Below are 22,546 nucleotides of genomic sequence, written 5' to 3'. Positions count from 1 at the left end.
TCAAGGAGTTGGTGCTATAAATACAAGAAATCATGCAACAATGAAGGACCTTCAATTCAACTTACAATTGCCCTGCGCAAAACCTCTCAAACACCTTGAGAATTTTCCTTTTCTTTTTCCGCCGACACACCTTCAGTTTGGATAAACAGCACTGTTGCCGTAGAATCAGCGGACTGAGGAGCACCTTCAGTTTGGATAAACAGCACTGCGTCGAGGCCTACTGGTTACTTATCCAAGTCTCGGTCGAGAAGGGTTTTCGAATCCTTATTGGCAGGGGTCATCTTATCAGCCCTCTCGACGAAGTAAGATGTTACGAGTTACGAAATTCGGCGTATCGGACGCCAAGTGATTTTATGATTGGATACTCACAAGTGAGTTTTAGAGTTCGGCATTCTGACGGCCGAACCACGTTCAACATCAAGACATACATCACCTTTGAATATTTGTGTCCATATAGTCTGGTGTCGATTCGACGTGCTTATACTCTTACAAATATAATCACGGTGACCGAATCGGGCATCGACGATTTGTGAACTTCGCAGAACTAGCAGCCTCGTCTTCAGGCTCTAGAACCCAAAGACCGAGAGCGTTCCTTCCTCGGTCATAGTCGCAAAATTAAGAAGTCAGCAACGCGCTCAACGCGACAACAACGAATTTTACTCCTCAGCCGAGCTCGGCCGACGAGTTGGCATGCCCTGAACTTAGTTAGCTTATTAGTTATTCGGCCTGCGCGCCACGTAAGCTTTGTTATTTTAGGGTCTAACACATATATACTAACACATTTCTTGGTAAAAACGGCGGCCTCATTAATTAGTTGTAGTTCATACGGTCTTTAGTTGAATAACTCATCATATTTCTTCATATACCATTTATTTAAGAGGTATTAGCGGAATCGTCCTCCATCATTTCCACAATTTTGGTCATGAGAATCCAGCAGATTGCAGTTTTAGCTCCTTCAAGCTCTTCCTGCTAAATCTCCCACTAGTTTCTTCTTGATGACCAATTAGGTACGGTAAGTTCTTCATACACCAATTCTCAAGGATCGAATGTTTTTACGCACACTCCAAGGGCAAGTTTTCTTTGGAGCTTCGGTGCACTGAGAGTAAACAATGGTACTTCACGTTTCTCGTGTTTGGGGTGGCAGTGTGGGCTACGAGCGGTAGGGTTTGTGCTTGGATGCAGGGGAGTGGTAGTGTAACAGATTCAAGTTACTGATGCAAACTATATAAATATAATCTTCTACTCAACTGTTTTAGAACCGGTGAACTGCATTTGACGTGATGGGGTTCCTTCACAGATGCTCGTAAGCCATAGTGAATTGCTTTGTAAATGTGCAGCTGTGGATGACGTAGCAGAATAGAAGCTACATTGTTCATAGCCAGTGAACTGGGAAGATGGCATAGCCAGATGAATATATGAGCCTACTTGAATGTTGCTTATAAACACAGTACTCTTTTCCAATTAACCGTATGAACATTTTTTATTTTATAGAAGCGATATTGTGAGAGGAGGGAATCATTGCTCGGGACCTCAAATGCAAAGGGTGAACGCTTATAATCAACTAAGCTATAAGCCCGTTGATATGAACAAGGGTAAATGAAGATTAAATATGCCCTATATCGAAAGGAAATTGAGAATAAAATGTCCAATACGAAGTCTTCATTTCAAACCTAGCTTGTCAAGACAATACAAGTAGAAATGTTGTGCTTCAAAATGCTTCTAAAAACCAAACTGAAACTTGTACTATCATGTCAGCTGTTTACATTTTTGTTCTCTTTTTTCCTAAAATTGTAGAGTTAAAATCAAATCTGAAAATTAACTGGAACTACCGGGAATGATAAAAACGATCATCTCATCTGCAAATTCTTCTACACGACTGGTTTGGGAAGGGGAGAAATAGCTTTTCCGGCACGCTCTGCAACCTAAATCTTGATGTTGAAGTAATCAGGGTCGAAGTGATGCAGACGTATGAATCCATCCTCACCTCCACTTGAGAAACTGACAGTTAAAAAAGGAGTAAACAAATAGTAAAACAAAACCTAAATATCAATGCTAAAACGTTTTTAATCAAAACAACATGAAATTCCTAGTTCCAGAACAACCTTCTCAATGCATATAAGCAGACAATTTTCCCCTACCACTTTAGATTAAACTCCAGCACCCTTAATTAAGCACGATTTCATTAATTAAGCACGATTTCATCTCGATTTCAAGAGTAAATTAATTTTAGGGGTAATTTCATGAAACTAACCAATACATTTATGGAATCGAACTATACCTTCTGCCGTCGGGATTGAAAGCCAAAGCATTTAAAGGTCCAAAATGCCCTTTAACACCTCCAATCTCTTCTTCAAGAATCTATAGGATCCGGAAAAAAAAAATTAAAAACCATGTACTGAAGAGACGACAACAAAGAACATTCATTCTACAAAACATAAACAAAGTCGAATGGTTTACCTTGTCGTAGAATTTGGCTTCGAATTTCCCAGCACGATGATCAGTTCTGGTGACATCTCCTGCATACTGACCACCACCAAGTACCACCTGGACAGCAACAAAAAGCATTTTGTTTTGATTAATTACGTGTAAATGAGAGATGCGATGGAACTAAGTGTGTTGATTAAGTATAATCAAATCTTCAAACTTAGAACTTATGCCGGAAACTTTCTGACTTGAAACAAGTTGGCAAGAAGATAATGCAAACCCATTTGAGATGAAATTTACTTACATGATCAAGAAGAGGAGACATTGCAACAGCATTGACTGGACGCTCTGTCACATAGGTCTTGATAAGTGTCAACTCTCTAGTATCCCAAAGCTAAAAGATACGCAACAGAAAACCCACAAAAAGAGTACAGAGCCGGCAACAACTCAATACGAACAAAAGAAAGGCGGCGAGTATGAGATGCATTGCCTTGGCAGATTGATCAAGGGAACCAGTTAGGAAATGTGAACCATCGGCGGATTTTGTAAGTGAAGTTATCGTCTTTTTGTGACCCACTTCCTGGTCGTTCTCCTTAAGTAATTTACCGGTCTGCAATACAACAACACAACACTCATTGCCAACAAAGTTAACGAAAAGTTTCGAAATTTCAAATGCAAGAATTGAACAAGCCAACAATAACTCACCTCTGCATCCCAAATGCGAATAACTGCGTCTTCTCCGGCGCTTATGATGGTTCTGTTCAAGGGCCCCCAAACAGCTCTATTAATTCGTCCCTTAGGTCCCTTGAGAATCAAAATCGATTCACCAACCTCTGAAAAATCGAAACCAACGAATTATATACTACATTCAAAATTGCCTTTGAATTAGTTTAGCTTAAAGTAGTAATATCGCTCGTAATAAAAAAACATCGTATTCAATTTCGTTGTATAAACTAAAAACAGGGCAAAGCAAATAAGAGGAGATTATTGTTACGATCTTCGGGGTCTCTGTCAATGCGCTTGACGTGAATCGCGGAAGTGAGCCCCATGAAGGGGTCGGTGGTGATAACAGCCAGCCGATCGCCGACGGATAAGTCAACAGCCCTGGCCGGGGAGTCAAAGTTGAAGGTGAAGAGCAGTCGGCCGGTCTGAACGTCCCAGAGCTTGGCGGTCTGATCAGCGCTACCAGTGATGAGGCGGGAGGAGTCCCGGGAAACGTCGCAGCACCAAACGGCGCCATTGTGGCCGCGGTAGGTGCCGAGGTGCTCCCCATTGTCGGCGAACCAGACGGTGGGTTTGTGATCCTTGGCGCAAGAGAAGAGGAGGTCGCCGTCCCTGTTGTACTTGAGGAAGGTCAAGGGCCTCTCATGCCCCTTCATCAGTATTGGCCTCATGTTTGGATACAGCGGGAAAATCTAGAGGAATTTGGGGAACTAGGGTTTACAGTTTCCTAAATCCTAATCCCAGCTATTTGTACCCAAAAAACTCCAAAACCCAGTTGGGACTCGGAGTTCATATCCTCCTTCGCGCCAAAAAAAAGTACTGTATTAAGAGAGTTTCTTGTAAACAATTATTATTATTATTTTTTTTTTTTGAGCTGTTGCGTTAGAGCAGTTCCAGCCCGCAAAAAACAGCCCGCACCCTGTCCAACACCTCCAGCCCGCAAAACAGCCTGGCATCCAGCCCAAGCCAGGCAGCAGGCCAGCCCATTTCGGACAGACCCAGAAGCCGGTCCAAAAGGTTGGCGTGTGCACAACACTCGTGACTGGGCGTGAGTAGGCAACAGTTTTGCAAGCGGTGGGGCCCGCGTTCAGGCCAACTTGCCTTCGAACAGCTGAGGGCTACGTGGCCCTCCTCAGAGTCGTTGGATTTCCAACGGCTAGTTTTTGTAGGCCGTTGGATTTCCAACGGTAAAAAAATTTAAATTTGACTTTTAAATTGGACCGTCCGATCACAGATCAACGGTCCACGTTTTTTTCACCAAAAATAAAACTTAAAAAAAAAAAAAAAAGGCCCAACGGTCAGAAATTTGACTGTTGGCCACGTGGCAGCTGGTTGGCTGTTGGATTTGATTATTTTTCAAATCTAACGGTCCAGATTAATTACAACATTAAAATTTATTAAAAATTAATTAAAACTTGTGATTTTTTTTTTTTAAAATACAGAAAAATTTTAAAAAATTAATTTTTTTTTCTATAAATACCTAACCCTCATCTTCCACCTTACACCACATTTCAATATTTTCTACACTTTCTACACTTTCTACATTTGAATATTTTGTACACTTTGAGAGAAAAAAATGACTTCGTGGAAGCTCAGTGAAGATGTTACGTTGTGTGAATGTTGGGTTCGCACTACTCATGACCCGATTACGGGTAATGAGATGGATAAGCGAGAAATGTGGAGTAAAATTACAAAATCGTTTTGCAATGTACATGGAAAAGATGCCAAATCTAGTCAAGGTCCTCAAGGTTGTTGGAAAAAACTCAACGCATCCTTTACTTGTTGGAAAAACGTCATCTCTCATACTTCTGGTAATCTGCGTAGTGAGACAAGTTTAGCGGATGAGGTAACAATATTTTTATTTATTTATATGCATTCCACCCACATCAATATTTTAATTTATTTAATTTCTTATGTAATTTCTATGTAATATGCATTCCACGCCCATCAATATTTTAATTTATTTATTTGTGTTACACCCGTATTTTTTAATACTATCTTATCCCACATTTTTATAGACACTACAAGCACAAGCATTCTACAATGCAAAGAACCATAACAAATCATTCAACAAATGGGAATGTTGGCAAATTGTCAAAGATTGCCCTAAGGGGGGTGGATTGTGACATCCCACATCGCCCAGATGAGTGATCCTTAAATGTATATTCTCATCCCTACCTAGCACGAGGCCTTTTGGGAGCTCACTGGCTTTGGGTTCCGTAGGAACTCCGAAGTTAAGCGAGAAGGGGGCTAGAGCAATCCCATGATGGGTGACCCACTGGGAAGTTGCTCGTGAGTTCCCAAAAACAAAACCGTGAGGGAATGGTAAGCCCAAAGCGGACAATATCGTGCTACGGTGGTGAAGCGGGCCCGGGAAGTGATTCGCCCCAGGCCGGGATGTGACAACTGAGGCTCGTGATGCGGCGGCTGAGAGACAAAGAGAAATAGTTAATCGAGAGAACGAGATGATTAGAGAAGCACTTCATCGAGAGAATGAGATGCTTAGAGAAGAAAGGATGGCTCAAACAGATCGTGACACTATGAACAAGTCTCTAGTAGGACTGTCTCCGAATTCAAAATATTTTTGGACATCAGAAAAAAGAGATGTCGTGCGAAGGAGGCGTGCAAGAGATGCCGAAACAAGTCAAGGGGGTTCCAGCTACAAAAATCATAGCAACCAAGATCCTAGCACCACATATCCTAACTCCACAGACTTTGTATAATTTTGCATTTATTTGTACTACTTTATTTAATTTCTTATGTAATTTCTTATTTATTTTTAGAACTTTGTTTAATTTCTTATGTAATTTCTTATTTATTTTTAGAACTTTATTTAATTTCTTATTTACTTTTAGAATTTTATTTAATTTCTTATGTAATTTCTTATTTATTTTTAGAACTTTATTTAAAATTACACCAAATAACATTACATAACCTCACCATTTAAACTTTAAAAAAAAAAACACACTAAATAAGATTACTTAAAAAAAAATACACTTTATTCTTCAACCACAAGCCTTATTTTAATTATCTTCGCCTTCGTGCAATCTCCACTGATGGTCAATCAAGTCATTCTGGCGGGTTATGTGCCAGTATGGCTCTTGCAATGAAGTGTACCGTTGAACGATCAATTCATTGTAACGTCCATCCCGTTCCAACAGCTCGTGTTGCACGGGATCTTCGGTCCGGTCATGAGCATAGTAGATTTGTGTTCTTGAGTTGTTCATCGGATCCGACTCGTATTCATCGACGACATCATAATCATACTCGTCTTCAACAATCATGTTGTGGAGAATAATACACGTCATCATGATGGATCGAAGAGCCTCGACATCAAACATTCTAGCTGCAGCCCTGACAATGGCCCAACGAGCTTGCAGGATACCAAAACAACGCTCGATATCCTTCCTACACCCTTCTTGACACTTTACGAAGTGTTTCTCTTTTTCACTCTGCGGATGTGGCACTGTTTTGACAAATGTTAACCACCTTGGGTAAATACCATCTGCAAGGTAGTATGGTCCCTCGTATTTATTACCATTAACCCAATATGTGCATCTCGGCCCATTTCCTTGTAGCAGTTCGTCAAACACTGGAGATTGGGCAAGGACATTTATGTCATTCTGAGCTCCTGGAACACCAAAAAAAGCATGCCAAATTCATGTATCAAAAGAAGCCATCGCTTCTAAAATGATGCTTTTGGCTCATTTTCTGTCGCCATAAGCTTCTTGCCACGTACTTGGACAGTTTTTCCATGTCCAGTGCATGCAGTCGATGCTTCCAATCATGCCAGGGAAGCCTCGCATCTCACCCTTCCTCAGAAGCCTTCGCATGTCCCTTGGCGTGGGTTGCCGAAGGTACTCATTGGTGTAGAGGGCTTCAATTGCAGAGCAAAACCGCATTAGGGACTCCAGAACTGTTGTTTTTCCCATCCTTGTGATCTCATCCACTTGATCTGCAGATGCTCCATATGCAAGCATTTGCAAGGCAGCCGTAATTTTTTGCTCAGAAAGAAGACCTAGAACATGAAAAGCATCCTCTTTTTGCACAAAATATGGATCATGGTTGCAAACATCACTCATGATTTTATCGAACAAACTTCGTTGCATTTTAAAACGACGTCTAAAAACATGATCAGGGAAAACGCTGTTGGGAATAAAATAATCTTCCAAGAGATCTTTACCTCATCTTTCCCTTCTTCTATCGATGTTTGCCGCACGTCTGGGTTTGGCTATCTGACCCATAGCTTCCATGATACGGCGGGAATGTGAGGCCCTCCGCCTTCTATGGTGATCATCCTCATCCTCATCCATTGCGAAGGCCTCATCTCCACCTCCACCTTGGTCAAGATTGACCAATTCTTCCTGTTGTGCCAACAACCTTTTCTCCTGCTCTTGCAACTGTTTATACGCTTTCCTTGAAGAAGACATTGTAAGAACTCAAGATTTGAAAACGATAAAGAAGAATTCTGAGCTAAAAAAAAGGATTGAGTTTAGTGTAAGGATGGATGTAGGGATGTAGGGTTTATATGGACAAAAAAAAAGAAGATGAGGTTCTGGACAATGCCACGTGGCACTACGTGATTGGTTGAAAATCTTATCGAAATCTTGGCTAAATTATTGTAAATAGGAAGTGACACGTGGCGTGTCGGGATTGGTTGAAAATCTTATCAGAAATCTATCTACAAAATAGTACGTTCGGATAATGACACGTGGCGTGACAAGATTGGTTAAAAATTTTATCGAAATCTTGCCTAAATTATTGTAAACAGGAAGTGACACGTGGGTTGTCGGGATTGGTTGAAAATCTTAGCGGAAATCCATTCAAAAAATAGTACGTTCGGATAATGACACGTGGCGTGACGAGATTGGTTAAAAATCCTATCCGAAATTAAAACTATTTTTTTATTTATTATTTTATAAAAAAGTTATTTAATATTTTAAATGGACTGGGTGCCAACGCATTTTGTAGGGGTGGAGATCGTTTGTGCCAGTGCATTTTTAGACTGGGTGCCAGCACATTTTGTTTGGGGTGGAGATGCTTTGGCCTATTACTGTTCATTAGAGTCTATTACTGTTCACTGAAGTGGATAAATGGGCTGGGTGCTGGCGCAAAGTCTTTAGGGGTGGAGTTGCTCTTAGTGAATTAAATACTTAGGAGGGTGCATCCAATTGAAATTTTAAGAGTTTTTAATTCTTATAATAGATTTAGGGATATCTAATCAGGATTTTAAACGATCCTCTATAATTTAAAGTGTATTCAATCATAATTTTAAGTGATTCAAAATATATTTAATTCAGATTTTAAGATAGTTTATTAAAACTGTATTCAATTAGAAATTTATTTTAAAGAATTTGAAAAAGTTGAGGAATAGGAGAGAACTGAAGATATTTCGTAATGCATTTTAAGTATCCACAAATCTCACATTTACTCATGAGATTGTAAGGGAAGTGAATTAAAATTTTATCTGGAATCTCTCCAAATCTTTTAAATTCCATAAAAATGCATTAAAATCTCACAAATCCCCAATTGAATACTCTCCTTAGTTGTTAGAGGCGAGGAAGATCAAACTCAAACCATGGTATAAATGCATGATTACTTTCCGTTATTGTGGTTAAGTATCATGCGTCTTGTCAACAAAAATAAAAAAATCATCCATCTCTCTTACGTTACACTAAATACAATACAAGCTAATTATATAGCATGCAAAAAATAGTGATTAACGAGGATTAAATAATAGAGGGTAAATTGAAAGCTACGTGAAAATTAGGAGGGAAATCAATAGTTTACTCTTTTAAGTAAATCGAATATGGCAACACCCAATTGAAGAATTTGAATAGAAAACCCAGGTGTGGGTGTAGGCAGAGAACTCTGATCGCTTTTGTTTGATTTTTCATATATGGTGACCAAAATCAACTCCCCATGGAAAACTAAACAAACACGAGAGATAGCACAGTTATGCAGCTGAATACGAGAAAAATATCCGAAACGGGCGTCGACAACGAAGGAGTGCTCCACAGGATTCTGAATTAAGTCATCCAACTTGAAGCAAATGAAAGAAAATAAGACATTAAAGCATAAGTACTACTCTCTTAAAAAGTACATTAACAGGAGCACCCAAAACTGTTGCCAGTCATATCCTTCCTAAGCCACAAGAGTGCTGGCGGTCGTCGATTCACTGCAAACAACAGAACAAAGGAGTAAGCATTCAAGGTAGCCGCTACAATTTCATTGCAAATGACACGACGGTTGACATGTAAACTTATAGTACAAGACACGGAACAACAACGATTTCATGGTGAGGCCCGCTTCAGCCTAACAATGATTTATTACTTATATAACAAGCATAAATATGAATTAGGAGGAAAACCAACACACTTTGACATGACTCAAATTTCATTCTTCAAGGGAACAAATATTAGATTACCACGTTTAATAAGGTATTCCGATTTTGGATACGTAAGAACACCAGAAAACGAATTAGTTTACATAATACAGTACACAATTTGGTTAGGGCAGTGGTTTATTACTTATAGAATACATGAACTAAATCCAAGATTTGTAAAACCGCATCAAAGATTAAACTGCTTGGACCCATACCCAAAGTTTGATTTAGCAGACCTATGGCAGTGTTTATTACTCAACTATTCTGATAAAATTCTCAAGTGTTTTGAAGGCAATGACCCATCTGCGCATCTTCAGGTAAGATTAATGAAATCTATGACTACTTAAAATGAAATACAAAAAGGTACTTACTACTTCCAGACTGGTGGAAGCTTCTTTGTCTTCTTGTAGTAACGAGCAAGGCGATGGATTCTGCTCTCAACCAGAATCAGTCTAAATTTAGAATCCTTGTCCTTCCTGTTCCTCTCCAAATGCTTCCTGATTGAGACAGCCTTCTTGATCAGGTGGTAAAGATCCTCAGGAATTTCAGGGGCAAGACCTAACCACGCAAAAAGGAAAGTATAAGATATAATTTTCAAGATTTCTCCTATGAACAAAGAGGTTATTATGAAAATAAATTCAAGATACGCACCATGAGCCTTCAGAATACGCAAGATCTTGCTGCCAGTGACACTCTTCACCTGAGCAATACCGTGAGAATCACGAAGAATAACACCAATTTGAGAGGGTGTCAGACCCTTCTTGGCAAACTTACAGATGTTCTCCTCAACCTAAAAGGAAAAAACCAACCTGATAAGCTATTAAACCATAATGCACAAAACACAAATAGAAAATTTGGGTCAATCAATACAAACTCCATGTTTTATTAGCTTCAACAAGATCAAACTCCATGTTTTATTAAACCTAAAAGGAAAAGGCCGCACTGTGTTGTTTAATCTGTTTCTGATGTGCTATTAAACCTAAAAGGAAAAGACAGCGATATCAAACTCCATGTTTTATTAGCTTCAACAAGATCAATTGTAGATCTTCATCAGTCAATCAATACAAACAGCACATCAGAAACAGATTAAACAACACAGTGCGGCCTGGTTGCCAAAATTATAAAATACTACCCATAAAATGAAATCATAAAATCAGTTTAAATCTTTTAACATCCGAAACCAAATAGCAATGAACCTAGATTTTCCAACAATGGGGAACAAAATTGAGCTAAATATTCGAACTATAGTCCATTTTCTCATCAGCCAAACAAATCTAAACACAACCCATATTCTCATCAACCAAACAAAAACCTAAAACAACCCAAATTAATTCAAGAGCTAAAGAGTTGGGGTTTTCTCACATCCTGTGTAGAGGTCTTCAACCAGCTAGGTGGGGTCCTCTTGTACGGCAAAGCCGAAGCTGAAATACCCTTTCTGCAAAACACCACAAAACACAAAAGCCACCATGAAAAACGGATCAATCCCAGTCAAATCAACGGCTCAAAGAGCACAAATCATCGGCTCACAGAACTTTGTTCAGAGAATGAGAAGAGAACGAACCCTCTGCTGTGCATACGCCCCATGATTGCCGGCTTGTAGTAGTGTATATGCAGCTGCTGGTGACTTTAGCTCCGCCGCTCCCTCTCTCTCTCACACTCTCTCTCTGTTGGTCGACCAGAAACGCTAGGTCCTATCAGTAACAACGAATATAAGCAAGGTGGTGGCTAGGGTTTTTAATAATTTTTGTTTATTGCTGTTCAGTCCTTGGGCTAGGGTTTTTAACAATCTTTGTTTATTACTTCGGCCCGTGGGCTTAACTAATTAAATCTTTGGGCCTACTTTCTTATGATTGTACTTATTCGGCCCTTGGGCCAACATAAGACTCAATAGTCATTTGGCAAACATGCCAAAACTTCAAACACAAAATCGTCAACCAAAATTTTATGAAATTACCATTTTAACTCTCTAATTAAAATTAAACATGAATAAGAAATATAGGCAAAAATGTAATTTTCTACACCTAAAATTTTGCTTTTTGTTTTTTCCTTTTCAAATCGTTACCTACATGTGATTCTAACATATCTTTAATTAAAAATAAAAAATTAAAATTAAAGCTCTCTCCATTGTCCCACATTCTCTCTCACTCTCCTCATCTCTCCTTTTATTTAAAAATAAAATAAAAAAATTTACACACACGCGCTCTGTGTGTGGCCATTTGCTAGTTTTTCTTTAAGCAGTTGTACTTTAAGTCTCAGACCACGATTCATTTTGGCGTAAAAATTATTATTTTCCTAGTAAAGATTCATTGCCTACATATAGATTTGATTCGGATCGACCGAGAGGCAAGGTAAACAAGGCAATGTATCTTGGGTCTCACTTTGAATCAAGCCTCATATTTTATGTTTCTTCATACCCTTCTGTACATGTCTTGAATTTTTCTTATTCAATTATTATTGACAAAAGAGAAGAAAAAAAAAAAAAAATCTTTATTCTCCTAATCTTATGGCTAAACTAAGATCTATTAGCAGGACAAAGTTCAGTTGAACTGTGAATTATATCCACCAACTCCATAACCTAAATCATATGATCAAATGGACAAATGTAAGATATGTTAAGAGGGAGAAACATCTTGCACTTCATTTTTCATTGGCAATTGTACACACACATTTGTCTTTTGCGTTTGCATCCCTCTTGCATATACTACTGTATGAGCTTGTGAATGAACAGAGACTAATCTTTATCACTTTCCCGATTTAATTTGATCCGAGATCTTCCCTAATGTAATCACACGCTAAAAATGTTGTTAAGTCACCCCGAGCCTGCTTATGACTTTGTACATGATTGTTATGGAAGACAATCAAACCATTCTATGTCGATAATCGGGTTTCATTTGTGATACAAATACAAAAACTATATGAAATAAGCAAAATGTTCTTGTTGGAAGACTATAAATAAATTCAGAAGGATGTGTGTACTTTTTATGCAGAAACTTGAATCTCAACACGCTCCTACAAATATGAACAACTGCTCTGACCCTTCGTGCACGTCTGGAACCTCGCAGGTCGTCGGGTTGGCTATGGTATGTCGAGTTGCCCTTTGGTTTTTGCCTCCCAAGACCTAGGGCCGAAAGTGATAGCCCTAAAGATCTAACTAGAGTATTTGAACTATGGACAAGCTTGTGTTTCTTTTTGTATTTTCTCTCTTCCACAAAGCCTCCTTATATAGTGGTTGGGAAGAGCGTACAAAAACTGAAAATCCCATGATAATCCCAAGTATATTCTAATATGAATATCCCTTGATTTTCATCTAATTATCACATAGATAATTAAGAGGTTAATATCCTCATGTGGGTGGAATATCCTTTGATATTTATTTATCCCATAAGATAAATCCTACATCTCTCACTCAACCACATAGGGTGTGGTATAGTCTCAATCAACACACTTAAGTCACATCCATTCTAGTCTATCTCCTCATATAGGAAATGGAACGCGCGACCTCGCGAGAAAGAACATACATAACCAGAAGCACTGCCATTAAGCTATCACTAAACTAACAACAGTGCATCACTCAGAAGTTCATTGCTTTATACCCCAAACTGTTCGTCACACACCAGACTTGACATTCTTTATCCCTCGTTATGAAATAAAAAACAATGTCATGTCTCACAAGTATCATTTATCCATGTCTTATGTTTGATAACAAATATCAAAAGACGCCGCGTAGCTAATGAATCGCATGACATGGTTTTATCTTTGAACTGTTTTCCTTAAGCTCTCATGTCAGTCTAATTTGGTTTAACTGCTTGCCTAGACAAACCTCTTGGGACAGTAGCAACTTGACTGTCTTAGATAAATGTGCTAAAGTGGCGATCATCAAACCTCATCTTTTTGACATAAACTTTAGTTCAAATGGCATAAAGGTGGAATCGTATAGATTCCTTGTGGTTCACATAGTGATTAAAGCAGGTATCAATTCATCACTCTCATTATTAGTCAGTTATATCACATACAGTATGATTTGTATGCTATGGTGTATCCTTATTTCAGTGAGTGTGTCACATGTCCATTGGACATACACCATACAAATCTTAGTCTAGTCACTACACAAACGCCTAACCTGAGTTTGCTAGCCTAGTCGCCTTCTCGGTGCCCATTTAGATACTCATATCCGGCTTTACAAACTTCAACATAAAATAAATTTCATGTTCGACTTCTGTTAAGTCTCATCTCAGACATTTCTAAAGTGACGTTTACCTTGTGCATATTGGTACATTCAACATACACATGTCCAGTCTTGCAGTCCAATGCAATGAGGACACAAATGTCTCATCCTACTCACTATCTCATGGCCAGGGTGAATCGTTCATGTAAAAAATCGATTCTAACTTGGTGACACTCGTAAAGATGTGTAAACAAACATTTCAAAAATAAACAAATATGAAATGAAAAACTTCAATGCCTTTTTACTCAATAATAATGTCAAATACAAAGAAAAAACACATCAAACCCTACATAAACCCATATTCTTTACATGAGTCATAAATGACTTTCTAATTATGGGTTTAGTCATGGGATCAACAAGCATATTACTGGTCGAGATATGTTTCAACACTACTTTACCCTTGGTAACCTTGTTCTTAAAGAAATGATATCGTGTATCTATGTGCTTAGATTTGCCATGATACTTAGGATCTTTAATGTATGCTAAGGCTGAAGTACTATCACAGTAGACAAGTACAACTTCTTGAGCATAAGTTATAACTCTCATCTGTCGTAGAAACCTCCTAAGCCAAACAGCTTCTTGAACAGTTGATCCAAGGGCAACATATTTTGACTCCATTATGGACAAAGCAAAACAAGTTTGTTTCTTGCTACACCAAGAAACAATTCCACCTCCAAGGACAAAAGCATAACCTGAGGTGGACTTACGTGAAGGATGATTTGTGAAAAACAAGTTCATTTGAGCAACATCAACAACATGCAATTAACAATTAAAAGGCGGAATCATGTTTATATGCACTCAAAAACAAAACTTAACCCATGAACTTTAAAGCCTAGTAGATAGGTGAACCAAGACTCAACTCAAAACAAAGTGAGTTGAGAAATCAATACCTTTGTAGACTCCTCTTTGCATAAGCAAAGGCTAATCACCCAAAGAGAGGGCCTTCATTCCTTGCATCTTAGATCCATGGATTTGGATGGATGAAAAGGTTTCTCCAAGTTCCCTAAATTGAGAACCTCTAAATCTCCACACCAAGGCATATTGTAGAAGAAATGAGTGACCTTGGAGGAGTTTGATTGCTAGATGATCCCTCCAAGGTGGCCGGCCTCTTTGAGAGCAAATGGAGGTTTTTTTTCTTCTCATCTTTACTCCTTAGAAAACCCTAAGGATGAAATGGCTATAAAGATGTCTTTATACCACCTCACAATGGAGTGGCAAACTTGCAATTAAGCCAAGTTCACTACCCTCCTCTAAATGGCCAGCCTTAGGGGATTTATTGGGCTATTTGGGCCTTTGTGAATCATTATTCATTAAGTTGTCATACAACTTAAGTCAATGGACTTGACGTTCAAAGCCCATTGGGCCTTAAGGTCCAAAACTATCCCGAGGTCTTTAACGAACTTATTCGTTTGATTAATTAACATATTAATTAATCCTTGCCATAAATAATTAAACCATTTAATTATTCTTACTCATCTTCGTTGAATCTTCAATCTCTACCTTACACGGTGTACGATCCATTAGGTTCCTTTTAGCGAGGCAGTGGGCGATTCAAACTCTTTCAAATCGATTGTGAATTGAAACTTACTTTCAATTCTCCCGTTAGTGATAATACACTTTTAGGGCTTCCACAAACCATGGTTGACGCCTAGCAGCATGTCATGGTTACCCAAGCTAATCAGAAGAGGTGGAGAACCTATTCAGTTTTAGGATTACAAATGCAATACGGTTTTTCTCTAATACAATACTCTTGACCACATTGTTTGGTTTGATAGTTTATTCATGTCTACTATCCAATGTGAGTCTTGTGCTTATATGATTACCTTGAATGTGATTTGGAACACATTCCTAAATCTCATTCATACTTTGGCCAAAGATTCTTAATCATATCATAGAGTATTCTCCCTCAAACAGTTTGAAGGTTAGAGATCCCTTGTTGCGCATTCACTTGCCTCCATGGCTAAGTGGCTTAACCCCAACGATGCCGTGGACACCCTCCTGATGGAGTGACTTTGACATAATCAAAGATTAAGGACCTAACCACAAGACAACTGTGATGCCTCAGGTCAAAAGACTAATTTGCATTATCCCAACCATGAGTTCTCATGTGACATGAATATGAGAACTCTTCGTTGATCGTGTTCAGTGAACTCATTCTCTATTGAGCACCTACGTATTTGTCTTGATGTCACACACACCAATGACTCGAGACTAGTCACTCTCCCTGAGAGAAGACATAACACATACTGATCTTAACGGACTGTCAATGCCCAATTGACAATCCTATGATCAGGAACGTTTAGGATGTGTCAACGAAAGAATGGTCTCATGAATCTAACTTCTTTAGATCGCATTCTTCCAATCACATATTCCTTGGACTTATCGTTTAAGCATATAACATTTATATGAGACGGCTCAAACAATAATGTTTGCCCTTAATATTAAACTAGATTAGTTTAACATGTGAAATGTCCATAAAGTATCATCATATGATTGGTTTTAGGGCACATTTCCAACATTACGTTCATCTCTATCGCTTGCCCAGTCTGGATCACTATATCCTCTCAACTTCAAATCTCCTCCTTAATAACATAGGTCCAAGTCTTTTGTTCCTTGCAGGTATTTCATAATCCTCTTGACGGCTTGCTAGTGAGCTCATCTAGGATTACTTTGATAGCGGCTTACCATGCCCACGGCATGACAAATGTCTGGGCGTGTGCAAAGCATCGCGTACATCAGACTTCCTACTGCAGAGGCATAGGGGATGTTTGCCATTTATTATTTCTCTTTCTTAGTCTTTGGACACTGTTCTAAGGAAAATATCGCGCCTTTTTCCATAGGAGTGTCTATGGGTTTGGAGTTCTCCATCTTAAATCATTCAAGTACCTTCTTAATGTAAGTTTCTTAAGACAAACTTAGAAGTTTCCTTGAGTGATATCTCGACATCTTAACTCCAAGCACATAATGTGCTTCACCCATATCTGTTATCTCAAAATGGGATGACAACCATGCTTTCGTGGTTTCTATGGAGGTTTTGTCATTTCCTGCTATTAGGATATCGTTAACATATAGAGAAAGTATGAGAATACTTTTCCCGGATTTCTTAAGATACACATAGTGGTCTTCCTCAATCATCACAAAACCAAATGAAGTGATTGAATTATGGATCTAATGTTCCATTGTCTAGACGTTTTCTTGAGGCCATATATGGAACATTTTAGGCGGCAAACTTTGCGCTCTTGTCCCTTGGCCTCGAAGCCTAGAGGTTGATCTATGTATATCTCTTCGTCTAGTTCTTCTTTGAGAAATGCTGTCTTAACATCCATTTTGTAAAGTTCCAAATCTAGTTGAGCAACAATAGCTAAAATGAGGCGAATAGAGGCAAACCTCACCATAGGGGAGAATGTCTCTTCATAGTCTACACCCAAGTGTTGAGTGTATCTTTTCGCCACAAGGCGTGCCTTACATTTGTCAATTGAACCATCCACCTTGCACTTGATTTTTAAAACCCACTTGTTTCCAATGGTTTTACGCCCAGGTGGAAGATTAACTAACTCCCAAACATTATTTTTGTTTATAGAGCTCATCTTTTCCTCTATTACAGTTATCCACTTTTCTTTGGCCGTTAAAGACAATGCTTGTTTGTAAGAAGAAGGTTCGTCTTCCTCTGAAGGTATGTAAATGAAGACCTCCCTGTCAACCTCAAAATGATGTTTGGGAATGTGGCATCTCTTGCTTCTTCGAACTGTGTGACCATGAGTTTCAAAGGGTATGCTCTCATCATTGGGCATATTATCTTAAGTGTCCAAGGATACATTACTCCCACTGGTTTGTGTACTTCCACTTTGATCAAGTCCTCATACATCATCTTCAGTGACCATCGGATTGGAAATTAATTTCCCTTCTTTGCTTGAAGATGTTACGAGTTCTTCACCTTTCTCAAACTTATGGAGATCAAGGTTTTTTAAAGTATCGCCAAGTTTTGGGAAGTCATTCTTTATGAATTCCACATCACGTGAATCAATCTCGGTTCATTCTCCATATGGATGTTCACCATACATCACATAACCTTTCGAGTTTTCACAATATCTTATAAAGATATGTTTATTTGCTCTATGACCCAACTTTCCAAACTTATGTGATTGTTTATGAACAAATCTAGCACAACTCCATGGACACAACTTGCCCAGATTGGGTTTTACATCATTCCAAAGTTTGTATGGGGTTGAAGGAACTATTTTTGAAGGCACATGGTTATGTATATACGTCACAGTTAACAATGCATCACCCCAGAAATGTATGGGGAGATTTGCCTGCGCCATCATAGACCTGACCATGTCTAATAAATTTTTGTTTTTCCTTTTGATAGGAGCATATTCATGCGACTTAAATGGCTTGTTCTCGTGCATTTACGTTATGTTTCTTTAGTTATTTTAGTACTTTAAGCTATTTTCGTGTGTTTGTAGGTCCAAAGGGCTAAAGGAGCAAAAAGATGCATTTTGGAGACTTTTGGAGCACTTTTGGGCTAAGGACGGATAGCTTATGCTTGAAGCCAAAGTGTTGGACGAAATTGAAGACCTAATTGGAGCCAAAGTGTTGGAACCTTGTTCTCTTTAGTTTTAGGACATTTAAACCTTTCCTAATCCCAATCATGCCATGCATAACACACATCCATTCTAACACATTGTCATTGCACATGCATTTCCTTCATTAGTTAACCCACATGCACTTAACCACTTATCATATCATAACCACATATCATATCACTTATCACTTATCACTTAACATATCATCCACCTACTTCACCTACAACATCCACCTACTTCACCTACAACATCCACTTCACCTACAACATCCACCTACTTCACCTACAACATCCACCTACTTCACCTACAAATGACATAGCCATATGTTCCCTCCACTACTCCTATAAATACCCTTGCATTCATTCATTCAAAAACATCTCATTTTCATACACAACACACCACAAACACTTCCATTCCTTCTCTTTGCCGTGAGTCCCCTTAGAATCCAAAACCATCTTTTCCATTTCACACTTCCATCCCCCAAACCAATTATCCCTAGACCTTATGCTACAATAAAGAGGAAGAGAAGAGGGCCTAAACGTTCATACAATTCAAATTTGAGTTGTTGGAATGTTTAGGCGTTTCTTTGATTTCAATGTTTAATTTCAATTCTCTTTGTTTTGTATGAGGAACTAAACCCCCCTTTAGCTAGGGGGTGATTCGAAATTATGTTTATGTTTGTAATATGATTTGATTACTTTTAATTACGTTTCATAAATTGTGAATTCAATTTGTTTAACTGTTTGATTGATAACCTATTTATGTATGTTTATTAAGAATGAACGCTTAATTTTCATGCATGAATTTGACGCTAGAATATAAGTGAGTTTCACATAATAGTTATGAACTTATATTCACAAGTAGTGGAGGTTGCTTATAAACAATCGCGTTAAACAAATTCTTGGCATAAGTTTCATGCAATCATAGTAACGAATGCCTCGTCAACACTTATAGTTTTCATGATGCTTAATGATTCTTGCTTGTTTCTCTATTATGCAATTCATGTAGGGAACTTGTGAGGAATGCTTTGGGTTGTCGTATGCAATCATCCAATTCATTAACTTAAGGAAAACTTGACGGTTAATTTAAGCGGACCTAATTAACCCGGGGTGTTGAGAATTCATGGTTTGTTGAAATGCAATTGGAAATCAATCTTGTATGCAAGTGTAACATGTATGGAGATGAACCCCTTAGCTAGCATTCATCCATAAATTTCATATTTACATTCTGTCTAGTTTATTAACTTGTTTCGTTATTTCAATTTTCGTAAAAACCTCAATCCCCCTTTTGCTTTAATGTTCATTTTAGTTAGAATTCAATTTAGTTTGTGTTTTTAAAGCATTTTGAGTTTTTGGTTTGTCTTAGTGTTTTAAACTTTATTTTACGTTTTTGAGTCAGTTTCCAAGAGATTTGCAATCCCTCCTAATCCCCGGTCCAGAACGATCCCTACTTATACTTATACTACAAATCGACAAAAAGAGGGTTTAATTTGTGTGCGTATAAATCTCGCATCAAATTTTGGCGCCGTTGCCGGGGATTAGAAAATTTGCTAATCCCTTGGATTGTTTGTTTCTGTATTGTCTTTTAGATTTAGTTTTTTTTATTTGTGTTTTGTTTGTTAAGAACAAGATGGCACTTGATAATGCTTCTCTTTTGTCACAACTCATGGAAAGGTCCCAAATGCAAAGAGTTGATATATTTAATCTTCAATCAAGGAATAACGTGTTTTCCAATACTTACAATTCGGATTGGAGTGATCATTCAAACTCTATGTGGTGGGAACCTCAAAATGCTCAACAAGGAGGATATTGGCAGCCACCACAACCTCATATTCAATATGCCCAACCAAATTTATGTTCGTCAATAAATTATAATCAAAAGCTTGATGAATTAATTTGTTTGGTGCAGGGCTTACAAAATCAAGACAATGAGGCTCAACAAGAAGGATATTGGCAGCCGTATGAGGAGCTCTATTCAACGCCTATGCAGCCACCACAACCTGCCCAAAGTAATGTAGGTAATTCAAATGATAATGATACGATTTTTCAAATACTTACTACTCTGGAAAAGCAAATTGGGCAGATAGCAGAGTTCGAAGGACAATTTTGCGACCAAGGCGAACTCCCTAGTTCAACCATTGCAAATCCGAAGGGAGAATTTGAAACTGCCAAGGAAATCATGTTGAGAAGTGACAAGGAGGTTGGAACGGACCCTCAACCATCAAAATCAAATCACAAGGAAGAGGAATACACCCAACCCACGGCAAGGGTGGAAACACCTTTACCGGAGGCACCTATTGCTCCTATGCCATCTAATACAGGTATGGTTGTTCCAAATTTCATTATTTTTAACCCTATTCCTTGCAGATTCATGACTTCCAAGGAAGAAGAAGGTGAAAAAGACATCTTGGAAGCCCTTCCAAAGGTGACAAGTAGGGAATGTCATGAATCCATCAAAGAGGACGTTCTTGAAACCACAAAATCCAAAAAAGTTAAATTTGATGACATTGGACAAGTAATAACCATCACTTGCAATCTGGCCAAGTCCAATATCCCTGAAACTTTCAAAGGAGTGGTATTTGTCATTGAGTTCTTGTCAGACAAAACAAGTAAGTATTTTTTTTCCAAATTCCATTAGATTTTATACTAACTTGCTATTTTTTTTGAATCAGGCACCTACACTAGAATTCAAACCAATGCCGGTTCACTTCAAGTATCACCTTCCATTCAAGGACCAATTCCATGCCGTTTGATTTTATTTATGTTAATAAAATAAAAAAAAAAAAAAAAAAAGAGAAAAAGAAAAAAAGAAAGATACTAAACATGGAGAAAGGTGGAGCTTCACAAAGGTTGTTTGCGTGAAGTCCCACTACGAGGCGCAGAAGCGGAAGGCGCAGAAGCGGGAGGCATAGAAGCGGGAGGCATCGAAGCGGAAGGCATCGGAGCGGGAGGCATCGGAGCTAGAGCATTCCAGGCCTCAATACTTGGCCAAGCGCTGGATGACCCAGGAAAAAGGTGCCTCTGGAGATAAGACGCAAGCCTTTGACGGTCACTGTGAATTCGACCCTCAGATTCTTGCAGCTCATCAAGCTTCCTCTTCATGCCCGCCGAATAGTTATTTGCAAGCACATGCAAACTTCTATTCTCGTACTTAAGCTGTTTGATTTCCTGCTTAAGACTTTCCACCTCTGCCATCAACGATTCCACTTGGCGGGACCGAGCAAGCAGGCGTAGGCCCATGTTGGACACAGAGCTCGCACACTGAACACTAAGTGCGAGGGACTCTTGAACGGCTAACTCATCGGACCGTCCTGACAGCAGCCTACTATCTTTTGGAGTGAGGAGGTTTTTAGCTACTATTGTAGCTGTTGTGGCGTCCTGCATCACAGAGTCTTCACCTGAAAGAGGACCGTTAGAAGATAAAAAAGAAGGGCGCCATACATTACCTTGACGGGGCGCAACCGGATCGCTGCTGAGACTCAAATCTAAGCTAAGGTTCGATGAGTTTGCCATTTTTTTCAAAAGTGTTCAAAGAGAAGGGGTGGATGGAGTTAAAAATTTCACAAAGGGCCGAAGTCGAGTTTCAGGAATGGGAAATCTTCAGAGTGTGTATGTTGGCGGTGATCGATAGCTCTATAAAATGCCAAGGCGACGCGTCCACCGATTCAAAGAGCCGGATTTTCGGGCGTAAGTTAGGCGACGCTCCCTCGGCTTTTCAGAAAACGCGTTCAACTTTGTCAAAAGATTTCTGACAAAGCTGAAAACACGTGGAGGCCATCATCGCAACTACACGTCTTTAGCCGACAAGCGCAAAGTTCGGCGACGCTTTCTCTGCTTTTCAGAAAACGCGTGCAGCTTTGTCAAAAGGAGCCGCATCTGCACTACCACGTGTCGTTCAGAAAGAGAAGGGGCGTCGTTCAGAAATCGAAGGGGCGCCTGCTCAGAAATCAAAGAGGCGTATTCAAAGATCGAAGAGGCGCCACTATTTCAAAAAGCCGGAATTGCGGGATCAAAACGTTTGTCGACAAGGGTAAAAAGTACCACCACTTGATATTATCTCTATATATGTCGACCTTCGTCTTTTATGGCAGGGCAAACCTGAAGAAAATGCCCAACTCTCCCTCACCTCTGAGGGCGCACTCCCAGCAAAGCCTTTCAAAATACTCAATTCTTTCTTCTTCCCCAAAGATGATACCAGATGCCT

The 22,546-nt window shown here is 39.0% G+C and overlaps 3 protein-coding genes across 4 annotated transcripts in view; all 3 read right to left on the bottom strand.

Annotated features, from left to right (window-relative positions):
- LOC137748807 (small ribosomal subunit protein uS15-like) overlaps nucleotides 1-11,248 on the bottom strand; it is a 29,723-nt gene extending 18,475 nt beyond the window's left edge. The window contains exons 1-5 of one of the 2 annotated variants that reach the window (XM_068488995.1): nucleotides 11,094-11,248; nucleotides 10,895-10,967; nucleotides 10,184-10,322; nucleotides 9,904-10,090; nucleotides 9,006-9,325 (exon numbers count right to left, since the gene is read on the bottom strand). In XM_068488995.1, coding sequence (XP_068345096.1) covers nucleotides 9,292-9,325; nucleotides 9,904-10,090; nucleotides 10,184-10,322; nucleotides 10,895-10,967; nucleotides 11,094-11,116 — 456 coding nt within the window. In that variant the 5' untranslated portion in view covers nucleotides 11,117-11,248 and the 3' untranslated portion in view covers nucleotides 9,006-9,291. Of the gene's footprint in view, nucleotides 1-9,005; nucleotides 9,326-9,903; nucleotides 10,091-10,183; nucleotides 10,323-10,894; nucleotides 10,968-11,093 lie in introns of those variants that run through there. The other variant, XM_068488996.1, reaches the window with a different exon arrangement.
- On the bottom strand, nucleotides 1,923-3,818 carry LOC137749012 (eukaryotic translation initiation factor 3 subunit I-like). Its single transcript, XM_068489191.1, has 7 exons — nucleotides 3,419-3,818; nucleotides 3,130-3,257; nucleotides 2,915-3,034; nucleotides 2,729-2,818; nucleotides 2,458-2,544; nucleotides 2,279-2,358; nucleotides 1,923-1,998 (listed from the first exon to the last, which is right to left on the bottom strand). The coding sequence occupies exons 1-7, from the start codon at nucleotides 3,816-3,818 to the stop codon at nucleotides 1,923-1,925; spliced, it is 981 nt and encodes a 326-aa protein (XP_068345292.1).
- LOC137747181 (uncharacterized) lies at nucleotides 6,420-7,130 on the bottom strand (the record flags this gene model as incomplete). Its single annotated transcript, XM_068487229.1, has 2 exons — nucleotides 6,420-6,778; nucleotides 6,866-7,130. Coding segments are annotated over 2 exons (624 nt in total), but the record flags the coding sequence as incomplete, so codon positions are not given.
- Nucleotides 11,249-22,546: the final 11,298 nt, after the last annotated feature.

This window comes from Pyrus communis, chromosome 10, assembly GCF_963583255.1.
Source record: "Pyrus communis chromosome 10, drPyrComm1.1, whole genome shotgun sequence".
NCBI lineage: Eukaryota > Viridiplantae > Streptophyta > Magnoliopsida > Rosales > Rosaceae > Pyrus > Pyrus communis.
The sequence above is the reverse complement of the archived record's forward strand: the minus strand, read 5'-3'. Positions and strand labels throughout refer to the sequence as shown.

Coding starts and splice junctions, on each gene's coding strand:
- LOC137749012 (XM_068489191.1), bottom strand. CDS start 3,818: ATGAGGCCAATACTGATGAAGGGGCATGAGAGGCCCTTGACCTTCCTC. Junction 2,545..2,728: donor TGTCTCCTCTTCTTGATCAT/GTAAGTAAATTT, acceptor GTTGCTGTCCAG/GTGGTACTTGGTGGTGGTCA. Junction 2,359..2,457: donor AAGCCAAATTCTACGACAAG/GTAAACCATTCG, acceptor CGGATCCTATAG/ATTCTTGAAGAAGAGATTGG.